The sequence below is a fragment of the Podarcis gaigeae genome (genome assembly GCF_964106915.1).
Source record: "Podarcis gaigeae genome assembly, chromosome: 16".
NCBI lineage: Eukaryota > Metazoa > Chordata > Lepidosauria > Squamata > Lacertidae > Podarcis > Podarcis gaigeae.
The window spans coordinates 31289674-31310758 of record NC_139693.1 but is presented as its reverse complement, the minus strand read 5'-3'; the positions used below and the strand labels follow the sequence as shown (position 1 = coordinate 31310758).

Here is a 21085-nt window from a genome sequence, read left to right as displayed (position 1 = left end):
CAACGTTGACTGCAACACAGATCATGAATCAGGGGAGGATGTTAGAATTTCTGCTCCGTGATTGCAGTCATGGGATTGTTGTCTTATCACATGACAGTGTATGTTTTGACTCGCTAGTTCTATGATTCTAGATGTTGGGGCCCCCATCAGTTTCCCATCACTTGCTACATTTTTTAAAAAAGACGAGAGGATGCCAGCGACTGACTCGGGGATTCTCTCTTGCAAAGCAAGTACTGTGAAGCAGGCTTATTGACCCTTTCCACTGCCAAGTCACATTGATCCCTGACCTGACCACTTTTACATGACTAAAGGAAAGGGAAGCTATTGCCTTCCAGATATTGTTGCTGAGTTGCAACTCCCAAGATCTCTGACCCCCGGTCTCTCTGGCTAAGTGGATGAGAGGTGCTAGCAGAAGTCACAGGCTTCTCATCCCTTGACCCAAAGGGTATTTTTCAGCCCCCAAAAGCTGCAGAAAACTCTCCAAAAGGTATTACATTTAAGAAAGGAAAGGGAAAACGTGTGGACTATTTGAAAAACTATTGTAAATAACCGAAAACATTAGCACGATTAAAATAGAACAAGCAGTTAAGAGACAAATGAATGGGGAATTTTAAAGGGGGAAGAAAAGGGAATAATTAGAATATGCAGTTGCAAATATTAAACATAAGAAACCATCGGGCGGGGGGAGTTGACCCAATGGGTTGGTTTTATTGAATTTGTATTATTGTTGTAAAATTGAAAAAATGACATTAAAAAATATTCCGTTTAATTATCCCAATCTTTAAGGATGAATGTGTCCTTGTTTTCTAAAAGGCCAGGCAATTCACACCTGATAATTAAAGTTTCAAAGTAATTATCTCACCTGCACAAAATGAGTGTTGGGCAAGGCCCACTTTCTGCAGAATACAGAGCATTTACAGCTTAATTACTGCTGCAGCCCTCAATGCTTATTTAATTATGAATCAATGTTCTTGAAACAGTTTAAATTTATTTCCCTGGTGCCATTTAGGTTTTTCCTTCTTAAGTCAGTACTATTCAAAGCACTCAAGTCACACAACACAAGTCCTGGCCCGACTGTACTGGCCAATTAGTTTCCAGGCCAAATTCAATGTGGTGGTTTTCACCTTTAAAACCTTATGTGTCTCAGGGCCCCAATATCTCACGGACCACCTCTCCTCCATTGAACTGACCCAGACCCAGACCTCTTCTGTGTGTTCCCTCCTGGGGGGGTGGGGTCCAGAGGGTAACAACATGAGAACACTCATTTTCAGGGGTGGCTCCCTGCTTGTGGAAAGCTCTCCCCTGATGCCATCATTACATAGCTTTAGGTGCCAGGCAAATTTTGCAAATGCTTTAGCTACAGTGGTACCTTGGTTTAAGAACAGCTTAGTTTATGAACAACTTGGATTAAGAACGCTGCAAACCCGGAAGTGTTTTGGTTTGTGAACTTTGCCTTGGAAGCAGAACGTTTCACTTCCTGCTAAGTGTAAATTGAGTCCCGTGCTGCTATGGGAAAGCACACCTTGGTTTAACGCTTTGGTTTAAGAATGGGCTTCTGGAACGGATCAAGTTTGTAAACCAAGGTACCACTGTATTCTGGACTCAAAAGTGGGTGGAATGTTTTGATCCCGCCTTTTTTTTTCTTAAAGGAACTTAGATTTGTTTTTCTTTTATGTCAGTTTCAATGCATTTGCTTGTTTATATATGTTAAATTGCTGAGTAACCTTTTTAAAAATAGTAATATTCCCATTCAGAGTTTTGTTCATGGAATTAATCAGTTCTGCAGACATTTCCCAAGGCAGTGTAAATTAGTTTTAGGAGCCTTGCTATCAACATATGCTTCCCAGAAGTTCACATAGCACCTCTATAAAGATATCCTTTTACACACAAAGTTTGTGAATGACACAATTCAACCTAGAAAGAGTTCATAGCTTAAAATGGCAGCAACCAGACTCCAATTCACCTCCCAATTTTAAAAAGAGAGAATTAAATTATAACACCTCACTTTAGTATATTTATTATGTATAGAGAAGTTGAAATATTGTTTATAAAGTTCTGCTGTATGGCTTCGGTTCATTTTTGAAACATTCTCTTCCATAAAAGCATAACACGTGAGTATGAATGAATAGACAATGTAACCCCCCCCAAAAAAACCCAGTCTTGGTTCAACACTGGAAACCTCCAGATTTTACACTGGAGGCTCACAAAACTCTTCCTTCTGCGTAGTAAGTTAACACACTAACACACACAAGCACACCTTCCTTCCTCTCTGCTATAAAAAACAAAAATGTGAAATACGTTTTAACATCCAAAAGGCGCTCCAACCTCAACATGTTTTACGATCAGCAAATGTACCATATAAAAATCATGTCACCTGAATGTTTTAAACAGTTGTAAACAATCACAGGTACAAGTCAGAGGATGTGAAGAAGTATACAAATGTGTCCTGAGACAACATATTTGAAGAAAGGCTTGGTTGCAGCAAAGAGGGTGCCTTAGCATTGAAAAGGTCACATTGCGATACGGCTTGTTGCCATTTTCTGCTTCTGTAACATCAATGTATATCTGATGTTATAAGAACTTTAAAAAAAAGCAAGAATGATGATTACAGTTAAATTTATTTTGAAGTTAGTTTGGTGAGCAAAATTTCTCCCTTTGACAAGATAAATCAGAATCCACTTATGGTGACTTTTACAGATGGGAGGATCTGAAGAGCAATAGACAATGCCCTTTTAACCTTCAAATGCATTACTATCATATATACTGGCAAGAGTCCTTAATAAGGGATTTGTTGAGGTATTTCTGCAGGTCTTATTCCCACCCTCACATAGAAAAGTCCGAAGAAATTCTAGCAGTCTTGACAAGACTCAGCCATAAGAATCAAACATGACAAGGGCAAAACGCTACGCAGCTAACAGTATGCACAAAGAACAGGGGGGGGGGGGGAATTAATCATAGAATCAAAATCCAAAACAATTATTGGAAACAGAAAATCCAGGGAATGTTTATAATTGTAGGTAAAGACAAGAGGACGCATTCTAAATCCATTATATTAAGTGAAAGATTCTGCCACCCAGTTTCACGTGAAAAGGCTTGCGTTTGAAGTGTTGTGCATACCATTACGAATAGGAAAAGCAACGTTTCACATCTACACACATGCACACTCAATATACAGTCGATGTGTACCTGGGAGGCTCAGACCTTTAAAGAGTTATTCATCAGTTATTCTCACCTCTCAAGTACGTTAGACAATCTATGTGTTTTGAGGAGACCCACACAGTTAACAGAAGTGGGACAATATAAATGTATAAAAAATGGACTTGGACTGAGACAAGCCCCAATCCAGACACACACACTTGTGCAACAAAGACCTGGATACAGGAACATCATTGGCATTGTCAGCAATCATTGCCTATTTTGCAGTAAAAGTGTAAACTTGTGTGCCAAATGCAATCAGTCACAAACACCCTTGGCTGTTCCTACATAGAGATCGAAAAGGACTTCCATGTGGAAGTAAGCTCCCACATAAGACTATCCTTGCAGCAAATCCTGCAAGATAACCAATTTTTATTATCAGTGGCAGAACAAGCGATAGAACATCTTAGTTTAGGTACATGGCATTGAAGTTTTAACGTTAAATCTGCCCGAGGTTCTATCCCTATGAGTGATGCAGAGTCCTGAAGCCCCATTAAGATTACGTCAATTCCCCCACCTGCAAAAAGCACTAGGGTATGCTATCATTAAGACAGCAACAAATAACAGGATATGTAATACACTAATCTTAATACTTGTGTTAAATGGATAGCTTAAACTGAAGATTTAAAGAGATCATAGTGAACTGGGCTTCGTGTCCCATCTATTCCACAAACCGCTTGTGATCCTAAAGTTTTCCAGACAGCACATTCTTGTTCTGCATGGAGAAATATTTGAAATATAGTAAGGTCTTAAGCTTCATGGTTGCCAACCAGCATCACTTTCAGCCATGGCAAATTCAGAACGTATGTTCTGCCATGCTCGGTCAACTACAAAGGACCATTAGAAACCATAAGTATGCTGAAATCCATTGGAGGATTATGACATTATATTCTAAGGGGTACGCCATTTTCCGTAACAAAGTTTCACGAAACACGTACATTCACTCAAACCCCACTTACAAGGAAAATATAGAGTATCTTGTTTCATTCATTAACAGCTTTCAGTCACAGTATATGAGAAACATCTTTATTACCTGCACTTTTTCTACTGGTATAATTCAGTTATACTACATCTCATCTAAAGATATGCACTGAAAAATATAACCCAAGGTAATAATTGCAGCCACACATCTGAAGCATACAGAAAATTCAGTTCTGTCCTTTGACACCATTTTCAAACTTTTATTCACTCTCTTGGATGACTATAAATAAGTGTTTCCACTATGGAAAAGAAAGTTTAGCACAGTACATTTTCATGACTGGGGAATGGATTTTTTCTGAAGATCTCTTCAAAAAGGGCAAAAAGTTAGAAAAAAAAGTGAATGTTGTAATACAGTTCTTTATAAAGTCCCTTGTAAAAATTAAAAAATTAAGAAAAAAATAAAACACAAGGCCCAAGATGATTTATTGCTTTTCTTCAGTTTTCTCCTTGACTTCTTTCTCCGATTCTTTGATCTCCTCCTTTACAGAAAGTTCTTCTAGTTTCTCGGCAACTTTATCAGCACTATCATTTTTTTCTGTTCCTGCTAAAAAATGTTTAAAGATATTATTAGACAGTGCAGTAGGTAATATGGAAACATGTCAAAAAGATCTGAGAGAACAATATAGTATTTTGTATGGTGTAATAATGCAAGACAGTCAGCGTGGCAAATGCTGTGATTTGAACAACAGATAAGCCAGATTCAAAGTTCCACTTAATGGGAGAGCCTTGGGAAAGCTGTTACATTTCTGCTCAGCTTACCCGAGAGGGATACTGTTGTAACATGCAATAACCCACCCTATGTGTATTGCCCCAAGTTCTTTGGAGGAAGCAGGGTAATTTGGTTAGGATAAAAGACACGCAACTACAGGCCCAGGAGGGAAGAAGGAAAAGGCATTGGTTGGTTCCTGACTTTCCAATTTCTCACAGGCAGGTCCTTTTAGCACTCAGATCATAAGCAGCGGAGTTTTTTAAAAAGATCCAGTGTTACCTCTGGATGCGAACGGGATCCGTTCCGGAGCCCAGTTCACATCCTGAAGTGAACGTAACACGTGACTGCGCGTCGCGTTTCGCCGCTTCCACACATGGCGTCATTTTGAACAAAACCCGGAAGTAACGCGCTCTGTTACTTCCGGGTCGCCATGGAGCGCAACCTGAAAATATTCATCCCGAAGCTACTTCAACCCAAGGTTACATTATTTGAAAAGTAGAAGCTCTCTATTGCAACATGTCTATGTTTTTATGCCTTCAGGATAATCTGCAGGAAAAAGGAATGCTTCGTAGTTTGAAAAACCATTAACTCAAAGGGGGAGGGGAGAATCTCCCCTCCTTACCCAAAGATTTTGAATTGCTAACCATCAATACAATTTTAATTACAAAGCAACAAGCTATTCCACTGTAACAAAGTGCTGCAAGAAAGAAATAATTTTGGAATGTTCTGCTGTTTGTATGTATATATATATATATGAATTTGTATCCATGCAGAGCTATGACGCAGCTGTATGAAAACCAGACACTTCAGTGAGAATAACACTTCACGTCCTGATGAGTACATAAAAAGTCAATTGAATACTAAGAGTCTCTCTTAAAAAATCCCAACGTCAAGATTTTTAAAACTGGTAACATTTCTATACCTCAAAATCATCAGTAATAATGAAGCACCTGGAATCCTAGAATTGTGGATTGGAAAGGACAAAAAGGGTCATCTGTACCAAGATCAATTGAAACTGACTTCCACAAGTAGGGAAAGTGTTCACAACATCCTGGATTACTCTAGCAGGCCTAAAAAGCACCGTGACTGAATATTGCAGTCAGGCACAGAGTGAGCCTGCTATTAAGCATAAAAATGAAGATTGCTTACCTGTTAATCATGGCCCTGAACACTTGATGTAAGAGCCCTGTGCAATCAGACCAAAGGTCTATCTAGTCTAGCATCCTGTTAGGCCAACCAGATACTTATGAGAGGCTCACAAGCAGGACACAAATGCAACAACACTCCTGCGCAACTCCCCCATTATGACTAACAGCCATTGAGAGCATCCTCTATGACTGCCTGATCCTCTTCTAAAGGCATCCAAGATGGTGGTGATTATCACATATTGTGGTAATAAATTTGTGGTACCTATACCTATACAGTGACACCTTGGTTTACGAATTTAATCCGTTCCAGAAGTCCGTTCTTAAACCAAGGCGTGCTTTCCCATAGCAGCGGGGGACTCAATAACAGGAAGTGAAACATGTTCTGCTTCCAAGGCAAAGTTCACAAACCAAAACACCTACTTCTGGGCTTGCAGTGTTCTTAATCCAAGTTGTTCATAAACTAAACTGTTCTTAAACCAAGGTACCACTGTATGTGTTTCGCAAAGTACTTTTTTTGGTCTATCCCGAATCTCCATCTGTGTTCTTTAGGGAAGTCGCAAAAATTCAACTTATCCTTGATCGTGGCTACTGAGCTACTTATTGGTTATCTGCCATCAGGCTGCAATCACTCATATCACAACTTCATTTCCTTATCTGCTGCTTGCAGGGCAGAGACATCCAACAAGGTGACAGAGATCCAGGTGTCAAGTAATCCTGTCAATTGTGGCTGTGAGTTCCCTGGTCATAAGAAAACCATGTTTGATAGTGAACGTCCAGTTTGACTAGTGAGTGATGTGCAAGGAACTGAGATCAAGCACTGAAAACATTTTCTTTAGAAGAGTATAGTAAGCCCCACTTGTATCAAATGGAGAAAACAGTGAGTAGTCGTACGTTGGTTGTCAAACGTAACCCGTTCTGGAAGTCCATTCGACTTCTGAAAACATTTGCAAACCAAGGTGTGGCTTCAGATTGGCTGCACTCAACCGGAAGCTGCGTCGGACGTTCGGCTTCCAAAAACGTTTGCAAACCGCAACAATTACTTCCAGGTTTACAGCATTCAGGAGCCAAAATGTACAAGTACCAAGGCTTTCAGGAACCATGGTATAACTGACCATGGTATAACTGTAACTGAGAAGAGATTCCTTTGCTTCCCCTCTCATGTCAGAAACAGAAGCAAGGCACAAACACTGAGGGCCATTTCTGTCGGACCGCACCCAGAGGGTTCGGTTGGGCCCTTATACCTCTAATGCACTTAAGACTAACACAGGAACACCACAGGGATGCGTACTTAGTCCGCTCCTTTATATTCTCTACACGTACGATTGTGTCGCTGCTCACCCTAGTAATAGGGTTGTCAAATTTGCAGATGACACAACCGTGATTGGGCTCATCTCTGAAAGGGAGGGTGAAACGGACTATAGAGATGAGGTGGAGCGGCTGACAGAGTGGTGCAGAGCTAACAACTTGCTCATAAATACAAGGAAGACAAAGGAGCTTGTGGTGGACTTCAGGAGACAGAAGAGCAATGTCCAGCCACTTCTGATTGATGGGGTCTGTGTGGAGAGGGTAACAACGTTCAGATTTTTGGGTATTGAATTACAAGAGGATCTGTCCTGGAGTGTCAACACAAGGGGGCTTGTGAAGAAGGCGCAGCAGAGACTGTACTTTTTAAGAATCCTAAGGAAAAACCATCTTCCGCAGAAACTGCTGCTTGCCTTCTATCACTGTGCCATTGAGAGCGTGCTCACTTATGGCTTATGTGTGTGGTACGGAAGCTGTACTACCCAGGACAGGATGGGGTTGTGCAGAGTTGTTAAGGCAGCAGAGAGCATTGTTGGCTGCCCACTCTCCACCTTAGAGCAGATTTATGCCACAAGGTGCCATAGGAAGGCACTGGACATAGTAAAAGATCCATCGCATCCTGGTCACTGTCTCTTCGAGCTCCTGCCGTCGGGACGGAGATACAGGACGATGATGACAAGAACGAGCCGTCTCAAGAACAGCTTCTTCTCCAGAGCGATCTCGGCCCTGAATGGGAAACCTGGACTTTGAAGTCATCTAATCTTCCTTGCTGTATTATATTATATTGTTTTAATTAGTGTTTTTATAGTTGTTCTGATTTTAAGTGGAGTGCCCTATCTGGGTGGATGGAGCAGCCAAGTAATTTCGTTGTCCCTGAGAGGGGGCAATGACAATAAAGATATTATTATTATTATTATTATTAAAAGAAGAAATCATGTACAGGCAAGCCAAGAGCATCAGAGCACAATGGAATTCCCCTAAGATAAAGGATGCTGTACGAGTCTTTCACTTCACATGTAACATGCCATGCCAAGGTTATCATATGAAAGACCTGTGATACCCTGGATGATCTGTGTGATTTGGATAGCTGATGGCTTTAGCACAACTCAAAAAATACCACTAGCTTGTCAGAAAAGCTTATAGGATGCTGGAAATGGGAACGGCTTCAAACATGCAGGTCCCCATTGTCTCTTTCAGCTACTGTAGCTAGAGATGTAATTTGCTGTATCTCTGTTTTTAATGCGAAAAGCTATTATCCTGCCTAGGGATGGTGAAACTACTGGTTGAGAAACATATTTCTTGGAAATACTCTGAACGCAGAAGTCACTGTTTTTAAGAAACCTCAGGCTTTGAGCTGTGTTTAAATTTCAATAAATTTGTTATGTACTAGAATAATTACATGCCTGGCCAAGGGAAAAGGTGCTATCTATAACACATTCCTTAATTATATAGAATTATAGAATGCCATTAGTTGGTCATCCTTTTTCTGGCTTATATATTTAGGAAATGTTTTGTATTTTTCTACTTTTATACAATCATAGAATTTAGTTGGAAGGGATCCAAAGGACCATCTGCTCCAATCCCCTGCGATGCAGGAATCTCAACGAGATCATACATAACAGAAGGCCATCAAGCCTCTGCTAAAACAACCTCCAAGGAAGAAGAGGCCATCAACTCTCATTGGAGTCTGTTCCACTTTCAAATAGCTCTTATTGTCAGAATTTTCTTCTTTTGTTTAATTGGAATTTCCTCTTGTAACTTGAATCCATTGGTTCGGATCCTAGCCTCTGGAGCAGAAGAAAACAAGCTTGTTCCCTCTTCCATGTGACAGCCCTTTAGGTATTTGAAGATGGCAATCATAACTCCTCTCAGTCTCCTCTTTTCAAAGCTAAACATACCCAATTCTCTCAACCATTTCTCATAAGGCTTGGTTTCCAAAATCCTGATCATCTTGGTTGCCCTCCTCTGCTTGTCAATAACCTTATTAAATTGTGGTGCCCATAACTGGACTTGGTACTCCAGATGTGTTCTGACCAAGGCAAGACCAACAGAGCAGGATGAATACTTCCTTTGATCAGGACACTATACTTGCCTTGGGAGATTTGAATTCATTTAAAATAACTAGGTGTTCCCACGCCACCTCTTTTCCTATTGTGGGCTGCAGGCTCCCTCCTTGCAACATTTATTATTCTGTTATCACCAGGTTGGGCACTGCTTTTCTTTTGGGTGAAGACAGAGGCAAAGTAGGTGTTGAGCAGTTCTGCCTTCTCTGTCACCCAATAAAATTTCTCAGTCTTTTCCATGCAGAGGACCCACTACTTGCTTGTTGTTGTTCTTCTTGCTTTGAACATAGCCAAATAAACTTACTTTATTATTTTTAACGTCTCTTGCAAACCTGAGCTTTGGCCCACCTGACCTCCCTGCAACTGTTGGCTACTCTCCTTTGTGATTGCCCCTTTCTTCCATTTCTTATATATGTCTTTCTTAAATCTCAGCTCATCTGTAAGCACCTTATGCAGCTACATCAGTTTCTTTAGAAGTTTCCCACTTTTCTTGTTGGAATGGTCTGCCTTTGTATCTTCAATATTCCACTTTTTAAAAAACTCTCATTCTTCTAGGACTTCCTTCTCTTTGAGTATTTCTTCTCTTTGAGTATTCCTCAAGCTTTTTGAGATCAGCCTTCTTAAAAGTCCAGAGCACATGTCTGACTACACTCAGATTTCTCTTGCCTCTGTATCATTTGTCGATCTCTTCCTGGTAAGTAACAGGTCCAGGAGAGATGATCCTCTTGTTGCTTCTTCCATCTTCTTGCAGTTTCCTGCCCTTCAGCAGATTTCTGGAGCAACACCTCCATTTCCTGTGCGCAAGTGAAGCTGTTATCCTCAGTACCAGGTCTCTCCTTGTAGTCTGCAATGTCCTCTCCCTCTTTCTCAGGGTTTAATTTAAAGCTTTCCTGATCAGGTTCATAAGACTCTTAGCAAAAGCACTCTTGCCAACTGCCATGGGGTACAACTCATCTCTTGCCAGACATCCTTCCTCAAAGAAGAAGAGAACATGATCCAAGAAGCTACACCTTTCCTGACATCACCTGTGCCACCAATACTTTACTTCCAGCATTTTCCTCTTCCTGTGCCCCAATCTTCAACAGGAAAGAGTGTTGAAAATACCACCTGTGCCCCAAGGCCCTGCAGCTTCCTGCCCAGAGTGTCAACGTCCCTTGCTATTATGCTGAAGACTACATCTAGCAGAATCATTTGTACCCATGAATCAGAAGGGGTTGTCACTGTCAGTGGGCTTTATAAAACTTGGCAACCTGTCTGTCACATAGTGAATTGTTGCACCTGAAGACAGTTCACCACCCAATACATCCTGTTAAACCTGCACACTGCTGCCTCTGTCCCTCTCAGCAGGGAGTCACCTACCACCAACACACTTCTCTTCCACCTCTGGGGAGTGACAGGAATTGTACTGCACACTGCACCTTCCACCATCACTTCTATGTATTCTGAGGTCTGCAACTACTGTACTTGCTCCTCTAGCCCAGAATTGGTGTCCAAGTTGAGGGCATGGAATTGATTTTGCAGCTCCAGTGTCAAAGCATGGTTCCTGACAGTACTGCTTCTGTCTGTCATGTTCCTCCGGGCATTCGTTTCCTGCAATGGGCAATCTTCCTCCTTCCTAGGGGCACCCCACCTGTGTTGCTGTTCCAAGAGAGTCCACTCTGCTCTAATGAGAAATTCCTCACCTTGCCCAGTAGCTTGAAGTGTGGCTAGGCGGGTCTCAAGTTGCTCTATCTTCTCTTTCAGCACGGGAATCCGCTTGCACTCCTTGCAGGTGTAGTTTTCCACATTCTCAGGCATGAAGACAGACATGGCACAGGTATTGCAGGTCACTTTAGTAGCTCCCTCGCTGTCCATGTCTCTTGGTCCTATGTACACTATAGCAAGTTAATTTTCTTATATACAGGTGTTAACAGAAAATTCTTTAGCAGTCACTGGCTGTGTTACATGCAACAATAAGTGAATAACCTTGGCTTAATAAATCATACTGTGTACACGATGCGTGCTGGTGCACAGTTCTGCTCCCGCTTCATTCCTCCCCTGACATGAACAGTTAAACAAACTAGAAAAGGAATAATTTAGAACTGTGTCCAAACCAGGCTTGTGGTTTGTTTCTCCTTATGAAAATCTTGTCAGTTCTCAGCAATTTATAAAGGTAAAGGGACCCCTGACCATTAGGTCCAGTCATGGCAGACTCTGAGGTTGTGGCGCTCACCTTGCTTTATTGGCCGAGGGAGCCGGCATACAGCTTCCGGGTCATGTGGCCAGCATGACTAAGCCGCTTCTGGCGAACCAGAGCAGCGCACGGAAACGCCGTTTACCTTCCTGCTAGAGCGGTACCTATTTATCTACTTGCACTTTGATGTGCTTTTGAACTGCTAAGTGGGTAGGAGCAGGAACCAAGCAACGGGCGCTCACCCAGTCACGGGGATTCGAACCGCCAACCTTCTGATCAGCAAGCCCTAGGCTCTGTGTTTTAACCCACAGCGCCACCCACGTCCCACAGCGATTTATACTGGCTAATTGGTTTCCGGGTTCAGTTCAAGCCTGAAAACCCTTAATGACTTGGGACCTGGATACCTTAGGAACCACTTAGGACCTAGAACCTGGGGGACAAGACTGGTGTCTGCCAGTAGTAGGGCTTGATTTGTTTAACCATGCATGTGAAACAGATTAAGGTTGAACGCACTAGCACAGAGCTCATACAAGTACAATTTATTAAGTCCAGGCTCTTTGCTTGTTGTGAACACAGTCAATATGGCAAATGAGTTAGTCATCGCTGGATATGTAAACAATGTGTGCTGGACTTCTTATGCAAAGACCATGTATCTTGTTTATATTTCCAATTGTTCTCCAAGATTACATACTGTTTCTTGCAACTGCCATATTTTTAGTACCTTACCTGAAAGCCAGATTGTCTATCCTCAAAACAGCATATAAGAGAGTGCTAACAATGCACAATTTGCTTCTCGCTTTAGCAATAAATTGATTTGAATAAAGTTAACTAAACTTTATTTTGTACAATCAACTGCCTGCCTACTGTTTCATAAGAAGGATTTCTTAAGTGTCTGAAAGTCAGTTGCTCTGACATGCAAAAAACGAGATAGCATGTCACTTTCTGACATTGCTAAGCTGTGGGGTATGATCAAGAAATTCTAAAATTAGGTAAACAGCAAGACGAGACAGTAACGCTGAAAGGTTCAGAGATGCATGTTGCTGAAGATAATGGAAAAAGGCAAGACTGCCTCAGTGCAAGCCTCTTTAACTCTTACATTTCTGCTAAAGTAAATGAGGATCTACAAGAGGGTCTAAAACGTGGCATATCGTACATATATAAAATGCTAGTTATTCTGACAGTTCAGGGGTTTTTGCAGAATTGTTTGCAGTCTCCTGACTGCAGTATTCCTTCATCAGAAGAAAACAAATTCTTACCTTTCTTTCCCTTGTCAACCTCATTTCTACATTCTTCAAATTTTGCCTTGAATTTCTGTGCATCTGTTTTAAGGAAATAAAGTATCATAAAATATGCTGCAATGGATCTAGACACATTTTTTTCTCTGGTACCTCAGATTGCATGAACACTCATCCTCTTTGTATCAAGACCAGAGCTTTCCAATCTTTTGATGTTTGCAAGACACTTTTTAGACATGCATCATTTTGGGACACAGTAATTCAGTTTTACTAGCAAACCAGAGGTTAAACTAACCCATTTCCTGCCCCAGGAGGAACATGGAGAATGTTTGTGTGACACACCTACATACTGCAGCTGACACACTAACGTATTGAGACACAGTTTGGAAAGCTCTGGTCTTGACAATGCCTATGATCTAGTAAAGCCACATGTACATATGCAGTCTACAGAGTATCTGAGTTTCTAGAACTGTTTATACATTTCAGTGTAAAATGCACTCTTTGATGTTTTGCTGGACAAGTAGGTGCAGTGGAGATTTATATCATAAGACCTACTGATTAACTAGATCTTAAACTAGAGTTCATGTACTAGCATCACTGCCAGATTTTTCTTTAATAGAGTTAATATTGGCAAAAAGGATTTCTGATAAAGATAGCATATCAATACTTTCATAACTATAATACAATGGAAGTTGTCAGGTGGTTTACCGTTACACTACATTAGCAAAAATGACCACTTGAGGTCACTGTTGCTCAATGCTAGATAATGAAAAATGTCATTCATCAAAAAAGGCATTTTTATTCCATAGGCTGGAAAACAAGAAACAAAGGACTGTGTCTGATTTGCTTTCCCCCATCTCTGACTTCAAGTCCGTAAAGCCAATTTCACACTATGCACAGAAAGTAAGGTTGTGCTCCATTTCCCTGGGTTTACTGAATGGCTTACATGCAACAGCTAACTATGCTCCTCACTGGCACACCACGAGAAGGAATCAACACAGAACCTGAAGGTTGCTATGGTAGTAAGTCAATACTTTTTATAGAAATAACAGCTACATTTGGCCAGGACATATGAGAGCAGAACACAATAACCTTTGCTTCCACTTGTTAAGAGGCAAGGATTTAAGGACCTCTAAAATCCTATCAATCCAAAAAGTAAATCCAGTATACTTAATTTGCTTGCCCACAATTTGCATGTTACCTATAAAATTTTTCTGAAATAGCCCAGACTGCCTACTTTATAGAAGTCATGAGACGTGCTCTTTAGGCCTGTCAACCCTGTTGAAGTATTAACAGAGTACTAGCACAGAGGATAGCCTGTTTCATTACAAAAAAATGTGGTGCAATGAAATACAAAACATTCAGTTTACACCCACTTCACATGTCTTCATACATACAGAGCAATTTTAAGTGATCAAAGTTATGTTGCTTTTAACTTACTTTCTGCATTTAAAAACCGAATTGCCAGAAGTTCTGGCTTAGGACTCTCATCTGCGAAATCAGCATGTGTATTCCACACCCATGCCCTGTCACTTCCTGCATTGGGCTTCAGCTCCATTACAGGTGTAACTAGAAAGGAAAAGCCGGGGCAGGAAGAGAGAGAAAAAAAGTAGCTGGGCACAGGAAGTACTAGAGCAAACAACACAGTCTCCTTAACTGTCTGCCTGAAGATATCTACCTTATCGGCAACATAAAAGATTGTTAAAAATGCATTTAAGTTCTAGTCTAGCCTATTTATGAATGAATGCATGACTAGATTTTATTCACAATTAAGACTGCATTCCAGAATCTTGACGCTACCCTTTAGGACTAGTTTTCTGAAATCCTACTACATAGTGTGGCATGTTTTTCATGCTATTATTGTTAAGACATGTGAAGGTTTCACTGCCATTTTTGAACTAAATAAGGTTGGACTATAAGTGACTGGGCCATGTGTAGTTTTCTTCATTTGCACAGCACGGTTCCCCTGCCTTGCTTAAAGCTATTTGCATGCCTTTGTGAAATATCTCATGTCTGCTTGTGGCATACTGGATTATATTTGGAGGTTGTATCTGAAGGACATTTGCTAAGAGAAGGTAAACTACATAGCTTCTTGATCCTTTTAACCTCCAACATCGCACCAACTGATGATGCAGGCAGAAGCTCGCTGTGCAAGTGGCCTTGGGTATAACGCTTCCTTAGTAACCAGAACCAGAAGGACCTTCACCACCTTCTGTCCCTATTATTAATTTCCTTTCTTGCTATTACAGCAAAATAAGTAGTACTGTACAACAAGTGCAGTGTACCAAATCACATACTGTAATGATTTGCACAGATTTTTAGGGTTTTATCTCTCCTCATCAAGAGACGAATGGTCCCCTTCTCTTTGTGCTTCAGAAGCTTTACATCACCAGTGCCTCTTTCTTTCCATTCGGGAAGATCGTTTTCCGATGCGAAGCGGAAGAGTTTTGCTCGCCTTTTGGGGAGGGAAACACAAAATGAAAACAAGGCATAGCTTAAGTTTATGCATGGAACTTTTTACCAGATTTTTCACAGAACTGCGATCTCTTAACATGAATGCTCCATATAAATGTACATTTGATATGCTTCCCTCCCCTAGACCATTTGTTTCCCCAATATTTTCTCCCAAAAAACACACACTAATCCTTACTAAAGACAGTAGTACTAGGCTTCTAGTTTACTATAGGTACATTGGGAAGAAATAGCTGTTGGAACAAGATAGTCTCTCTTTTCATATGTGTATGTATTTTTATAGTATTGCTTTATTTTACACTTTCAAGTTGCTTTGGGGCATTCTGTTGTGGGATGTGATTCATAAATTCAATGAACTAACTGGCCTGAAAATTGACATTCCTTATATGATAGAAAACACTAGTTTCTGTCACAGAAAAGGAAACCAACTTTGCACTCCTCGTTTCTAGGTAAGTGGATGACTGTTCGGTAAAAAGAAAGAAAGAAAAAAGATAGCCCTTTTATCTCACTGAGAATTGCTACAGAATAAAGCCTTAAGTTGGTGAATACAGACTACCATGTTAAAAGTTTGGCCATTCAAAGATTTACAATGCCACCTAGAAAAAGACAGTTGTACTGACTCAATCCCATATACCAAAGCTTGGACACTATTTTCTGACATTTTGGTGGCCTAATAAAGGCACTGCCCTAGACAGCATGTATGCCTTGCCAATGTGCACATGCTGCAACCCATCAGCATATTAATATGCCCCAACCCAAAGTTTGGAAGTTACTGACGCACCATTCTTATTGTACTTACATCTTAAAGAGTTCTTCCTCATCTTCTTCAAGAGTTTTAATCTCTTGCTCAGGAAGAGAAACTATGGGCTCAAACTGAGGGTCATGGTTAGAATCATCTACGTTGTCAGGTGCTAAGTCATGCTCCTCATGTGTGTCCTGTGGAAAAAGTCATATGATGAACCTTAAAACAAAATTGCTAAGAGGCTTGTGATATTTAATTCAAAAAGACCCCCAATAATAAAAAAGCAAGATCTTATGAACTTGCACATCTTAGCCATTTAATCCATTTTTTCTATTTTGGTCTGGAAGTGATAGTTGCATTCATTTTACTAATTAATGTAACAAGTATATACATCAGCCAGCCTAGGCAAGCAGGAATTCCATGCTGATGAGTGAGCTGGTGGAGGGGGCTCCACCCCTCCTCTAGTCTGCTTGTTAGAGGTGGCTTGCAGCCCACACTTTCATCCTCACCACAAAGAAATGGGAGCTTTCCCCTCTTTGGAAGCCAGCAACTTTAAGGGCTGAGGACATGGTTCACTCATCCACATGCCTTTTGATACCAATGACAATGTGATGCTCATGGATTAGCTCAGTATTAAGAACTGGTGGTCTTGTTTTTCATTGGTTTTTTCCTACTCAAAGGACCAGTTTCAGAGTTGCACTGAGTGACTTGGCCTTCTGATAATTATGTTATGGGGTGTGCAAGGTGCCATCTTCTCTCCAATGCTGTTTACTTATATGAAGTTGCTTGAAACAGTAATTAGGAAATTGGAGTATATTGTCATCAATAAGCTGATGACAGCCGCCTCTATTTCTCAGTAACATCTGAGTCAGGTGAGGCCATACAAGTCCAGAACCAGTGCCTCAATGCAGTGATGGTCTAAAACTGAATCTGGACAAGGCAGAAGTCCTGTGGGCAGGTGGTTCCCAAGTCAGAGAACTGGAATGCTGGCCTACCCTGGATAGGGCTGCACTCTTCCAAAGGAGCAAGTGTGTAACAATGGGATGTTTTGTCAGCTTTGAACTGAAGGACCTGGTGGGCACACTGGCTAGGAGTACTCCCCCACCCCAACTTTGGCTAGTGCACTAGCTATTATCATTTATGAACCAGGACAGCCTTGCTACTATGCCTCATGCATCAACCACCTCAAGACTGGATTACTGCAATGTGCTCTTAAGTGGGGCTGTTCTTAGGGTTGGTCTGGAAACTGCAGCTAGAGCAAAATGCAGTGGCTGGGATGCTGACTGAGACATCCTACCATGTATATATTATACCACTCTTAAAAGCAGGCATAGGCAAACTCAGCCCTCCAGATGTTTTGGGACTACAACTCCCATCATCCCTGACCACTGGTCCTGTTAGCTAGGGATGATGAGAGTTGTAGTCTCCAAATATCTGGAGGGCTGCGTTTGCCTATGCCTGCTTAAAAGTGTGGCAGTGGCTGCTAATATGCAACTAGAACAGGTTTAATGCTTTGGTCTTTACCTACAAAGCCATAAAAAACCTAGAACTTACCTGAAGGAGCACCTTTCTGAAAATCAACCTGACTGGTCACTAAGATTCTTGGATGAGGAGGCCCTCCTAGTCATGTCACTGTCTACAGAGGCTCTTTAGAAGGTCAGTCTTTTTCAACAGTAGCACCCTCTCTGTGAAACCAGCTCCCTCTGAATACACCTACATTTATACAATTCTAGTGCTTGATGAAAAACCATTTATTTTCTGAAACTTTGGCTGGGCAGTAATGCCAATTTTTAACTTACCTGTTGTTGACCTAGCAGCTGCTGTTTAATCTGAATGGTGCCTGCTTGTTCTTACATATAAAAAGGCAATATAGAACAACTAGGATGCCAAGGACAGAAGGATCCTCCCAAGGACAGGGGATTGTGGTGTTAAGTTAATGTGTCTATTAGCAATGTGAGGCGTCAGAGAAGGTACAGCAGACACAACGTTTTTACTTGGTGATCAAATGATGGGGGGTAGAAACCAAACCAAGGAAATACAAATATCACTATTTTAAACACAGTTTTCTCTTTGTAGAGGGTGCACAACAAAGTTACTAAATTAAAACCAGTATTGTGGGATTTAAAGCAGTTTTACTGTGCTTAGTAGCTATTTTATCTTCTGGGCCAATTGTCAGATTTTTACTTGTGCCCTCCCACTGTTTAGTTTTCTTTTCCTACCCATCCCATTTCTTCTATCATGCCAAATATATAAACGAGCAAATCCGCAACCCTTTTTATATTGTGAAGGCCTGCGGCCTTAATGGATTCAACTGCCTCTTCCTCCAGCCAAGCGGGTGAACAGGACTGCATCCCTAGAAATACTTGGGTAAGCAAGGCAAGCAGCAGCAGCAGCAGCAGCCACCTTCTGCATCCTGTTTGAAGCCTTATGACCCTGAGCGCGCTTTCAATGCGGGTGTTCTCCCTTATATTTTAAAAATTGAAATACTAACGAGAGGACATCGCTGTGACAAAACCGGGTTCTCTCCGAAGGAGAAGCGGGAATGGGCAGCCGAGCACGTGGGGCGGCCTCCTCCTCCAGCAGGCGGGGAGGGGGGGGGGAGATCTCAGCACACCCACACACCCTGGGGCTGGAGACAGAGAAGGGCCCAGTACACCCCCACTCCCCCCCAAAAAAGAGGGGGGGGAGGTTTATAGAAATTATCACAAACCCAAGGGAACGCCACGTCCCAGCAAGCGCGAATCGCGCGCAGCACGTTGCTGCGGCGGCGGCCCTGCCTGCACGCCTTGGAGGCGGATAGGAGGCCCCAGGCCTTGTTAAGACCCGGGGGGGGGGGGGAAGGCGGGGAAAGAGAAACGGCTGCCAGGCAGCGCTGAGGCAGCCCGTGGAAAGCGGGAGGAGAAATAAGGGGCGTCAACGGATTAATAAACCTGAGGTGGGGGAGGGGGGATGAGTCAAGAGGGCGGCCTAGTCTCAGGCTTTCTCTCTCTCCAACCCCCCCGCCCCCGGGACCTCCTTTAACTGCTCCCCGCTCTCGATTTCGAGGCTCGCCGGCGCTTTTCGTCAACCCTCTCGAGTCTCACCTTCGTCTCGGCCATGGCGGGGGCTGGCGTGGCGTCGTCTCTTTCCTAAGGCTCGAGTGAGGCGCGTCGCTCGTCAAATGTAGCCGCCGCTTTTCTCTCTCCCGTTTCCCGCCGCGACCTTTCCCTGCCTGGCTTTTCGCCCCGTCCCGTCTGTTCGACCGACCGACCGTGCGCCCGCCTCCCGGCCTACACTTTCTGCCTCGCACGCTCCTTCAGCGCCGCTGCCGCTCCGCCTCCTCCGTCGCTCGCGCTCCCCGCCCCCTCCTTCCGCCCCCCCTTCTTTCCCCTCATTCCCGCAGCCCGCGCCGTTGCCGCAGGGGCTGATGGGAAAACGAGGCTCTTTAGTTCCCTCACGAGGGCTCGTGGCGCCATCGCAATAAGAGAGAGGGAGCGGGTTGGTGTAGCGCGCCAGGCAGGCAAAAGGAGGCGCGCGGGCAAATGAGATGACGGACTTTTTTTATTGGTTTTCACAACATTATAAACAAACACATCAAACAAACAAACAAGAATCATAGCCTTATTAAAAATTACACTTTTTAACATTGTTAAGTGACTTCCTCGCTTCCCCTTGGTTGAATTTCATTGCTTGTCCTTTTAACGTTTTTCCAAATCACAGTTCTTAAAAAATAACATCCTTAGATCTTCACATTATGAAATTAAACATATTAATTCATCAGTTAAATAAAATCCTAAGCCAATTAAGTATCTGCAAACTGTTTTCAGTTAATTTACCTTAATATATTTAACTAAGTGATCATTAAATTTGGAGATGACGGACTCTTTGCTGGGTCAGGCCCATGCCAATGGCATCGTATCGGCCAGCCGCCTGTTGTCCTCAAGCAGGACACGAGCGCAGCAGCAGCAGCGCTGTAGAAACAGCCTGCAGGCATCCTGAATGAAATTTCATTTTGTGTAGCGGAGCCATTACGAAAGATATAAAATACAAAAACACACACAAAATAAAAACCAGACATTCTGTCAGATAAGAGCTTGGCGGCCGCCGTTCTAAACGCATTAACCATCCCCACAAGGAAAAAAATATTGTCGCTCTAAAAGCAAAACAGGCCATTTTTCTGAGGCAGAGGAGGACCCGTCCCCTAATAAAAAGTGAATCAAATGCCCACTCGATCTCCAAACCAAGAGACCTAAATCTTTGAAAAAAGGCTGGTCAGAAATCCTCGCAGATTGGGCAAAACCAGTAAGTAGTGCGGCAAATCTGCAGGCACGTTTATCTCTACATGAGCAAAGTTCTAAAAGTACCACATTAAAACCCACTCCGTAATAATTATTATTTTATTTATACCCTGCCCACTCTGGGCGGCTTCCAACAAATCATGAAACCTCAGGAAAACATCAAAAAAGTTATGTAGTTCTCCTTGACATCTGGGTTTTCCACAGGGAGGGCGCCGCTACCCAGTGAAGAGCGCACCTTCACTATGTTATTTTCGGCGCCTGCTAAAAAACGTTCTTGTTTAGGCAAGTCTGCCCAGATATGTAGAAAGCTGACGTGTGTTTAATCAGGTTGTTTTATTTTAAAGCTTATTGTTTTAAAAGCTTATTAACTATTTGTGAATGTTTTATGGAATTGATAAGCCGCCCTACACCCGGACGTCTCGGGCCGGCTCACGCCACAGATCCTCGGCGGCTCCCGCCCCCTTTACTTAAAATGGCTGCCGCGCGCGGCGAATCCGAGGTGGGGGGGGGCGGAGGCGGTTGGAGGAAGGAGATGTTGCATGATGGGAAAGAGCGGGAAAAGGGCGGAACGGCTCTGGCATCTTCGCTTATAACTTTTTTAATTTTAAGTTTTTATTTATTTTACGGGTGGATACAATGTATTGAACACAAAAGTGTTCAGCGCATTTATTATGAGGCTACCCATGGATTCTCTCGGCGCCCTATGTTTTTTTTTTAAAAAAAGAAAGGCAGAATAAAACAATAAAAATCATGCTTAAATTTTTTAAGTGTTTTTTTTAAAAGTAATA

The 21085-nt window shown here is 42.3% G+C and overlaps 1 protein-coding gene across 6 annotated transcripts; it reads right to left on the bottom strand.

Moving 5' to 3' along the window:
- Positions 1–2599: 2599 nt before the first annotated feature.
- RANBP1 (RAN binding protein 1) lies at positions 2600–20808 on the bottom strand. 6 transcript variants are annotated; one of them, XM_083717648.1, is made up of 7 exons: positions 19104–19413; positions 16078–16214; positions 15104–15261; positions 14247–14375; positions 12828–12890; positions 11081–11272; positions 2600–4720 (listed from the first exon to the last, which is right to left on the bottom strand). In XM_083717648.1, exons 1-7 carry the CDS (start codon positions 19116–19118, stop codon positions 4599–4601), a joined length of 816 nt encoding a protein of 271 aa, XP_083573774.1. In that variant the 5' UTR covers positions 19119–19413; the 3' UTR covers positions 2600–4598. The 6 variants fall into 6 exon arrangements, with proteins under 6 accessions (XP_083573774.1, XP_083573775.1, XP_083573776.1 ...); XM_083717649.1 differs by having other exon boundaries at positions 2600–4717; XM_083717650.1 differs by having other exon boundaries at positions 11081–11263.
- Between the last annotated feature and the right edge of the window lie 277 nt (positions 20809–21085).

Excerpts from the sequence above, each read along its gene's own strand:
- RANBP1 (XM_083717648.1), bottom strand. Across the intron at positions 15,262-16,077 it reads GAGGAAGAACTCTTTAAGAT|GCGAGCAAAACTCTTCCGCT; the intron begins GTAAGTACAATA and ends CCTCCCCAAAAG. Across the intron at positions 12,891-14,246 it reads TCGGTTTTTAAATGCAGAAA|ATGCACAGAAATTCAAGGCA; the intron begins GTAAGTTAAAAG and ends TCCTTAAAACAG.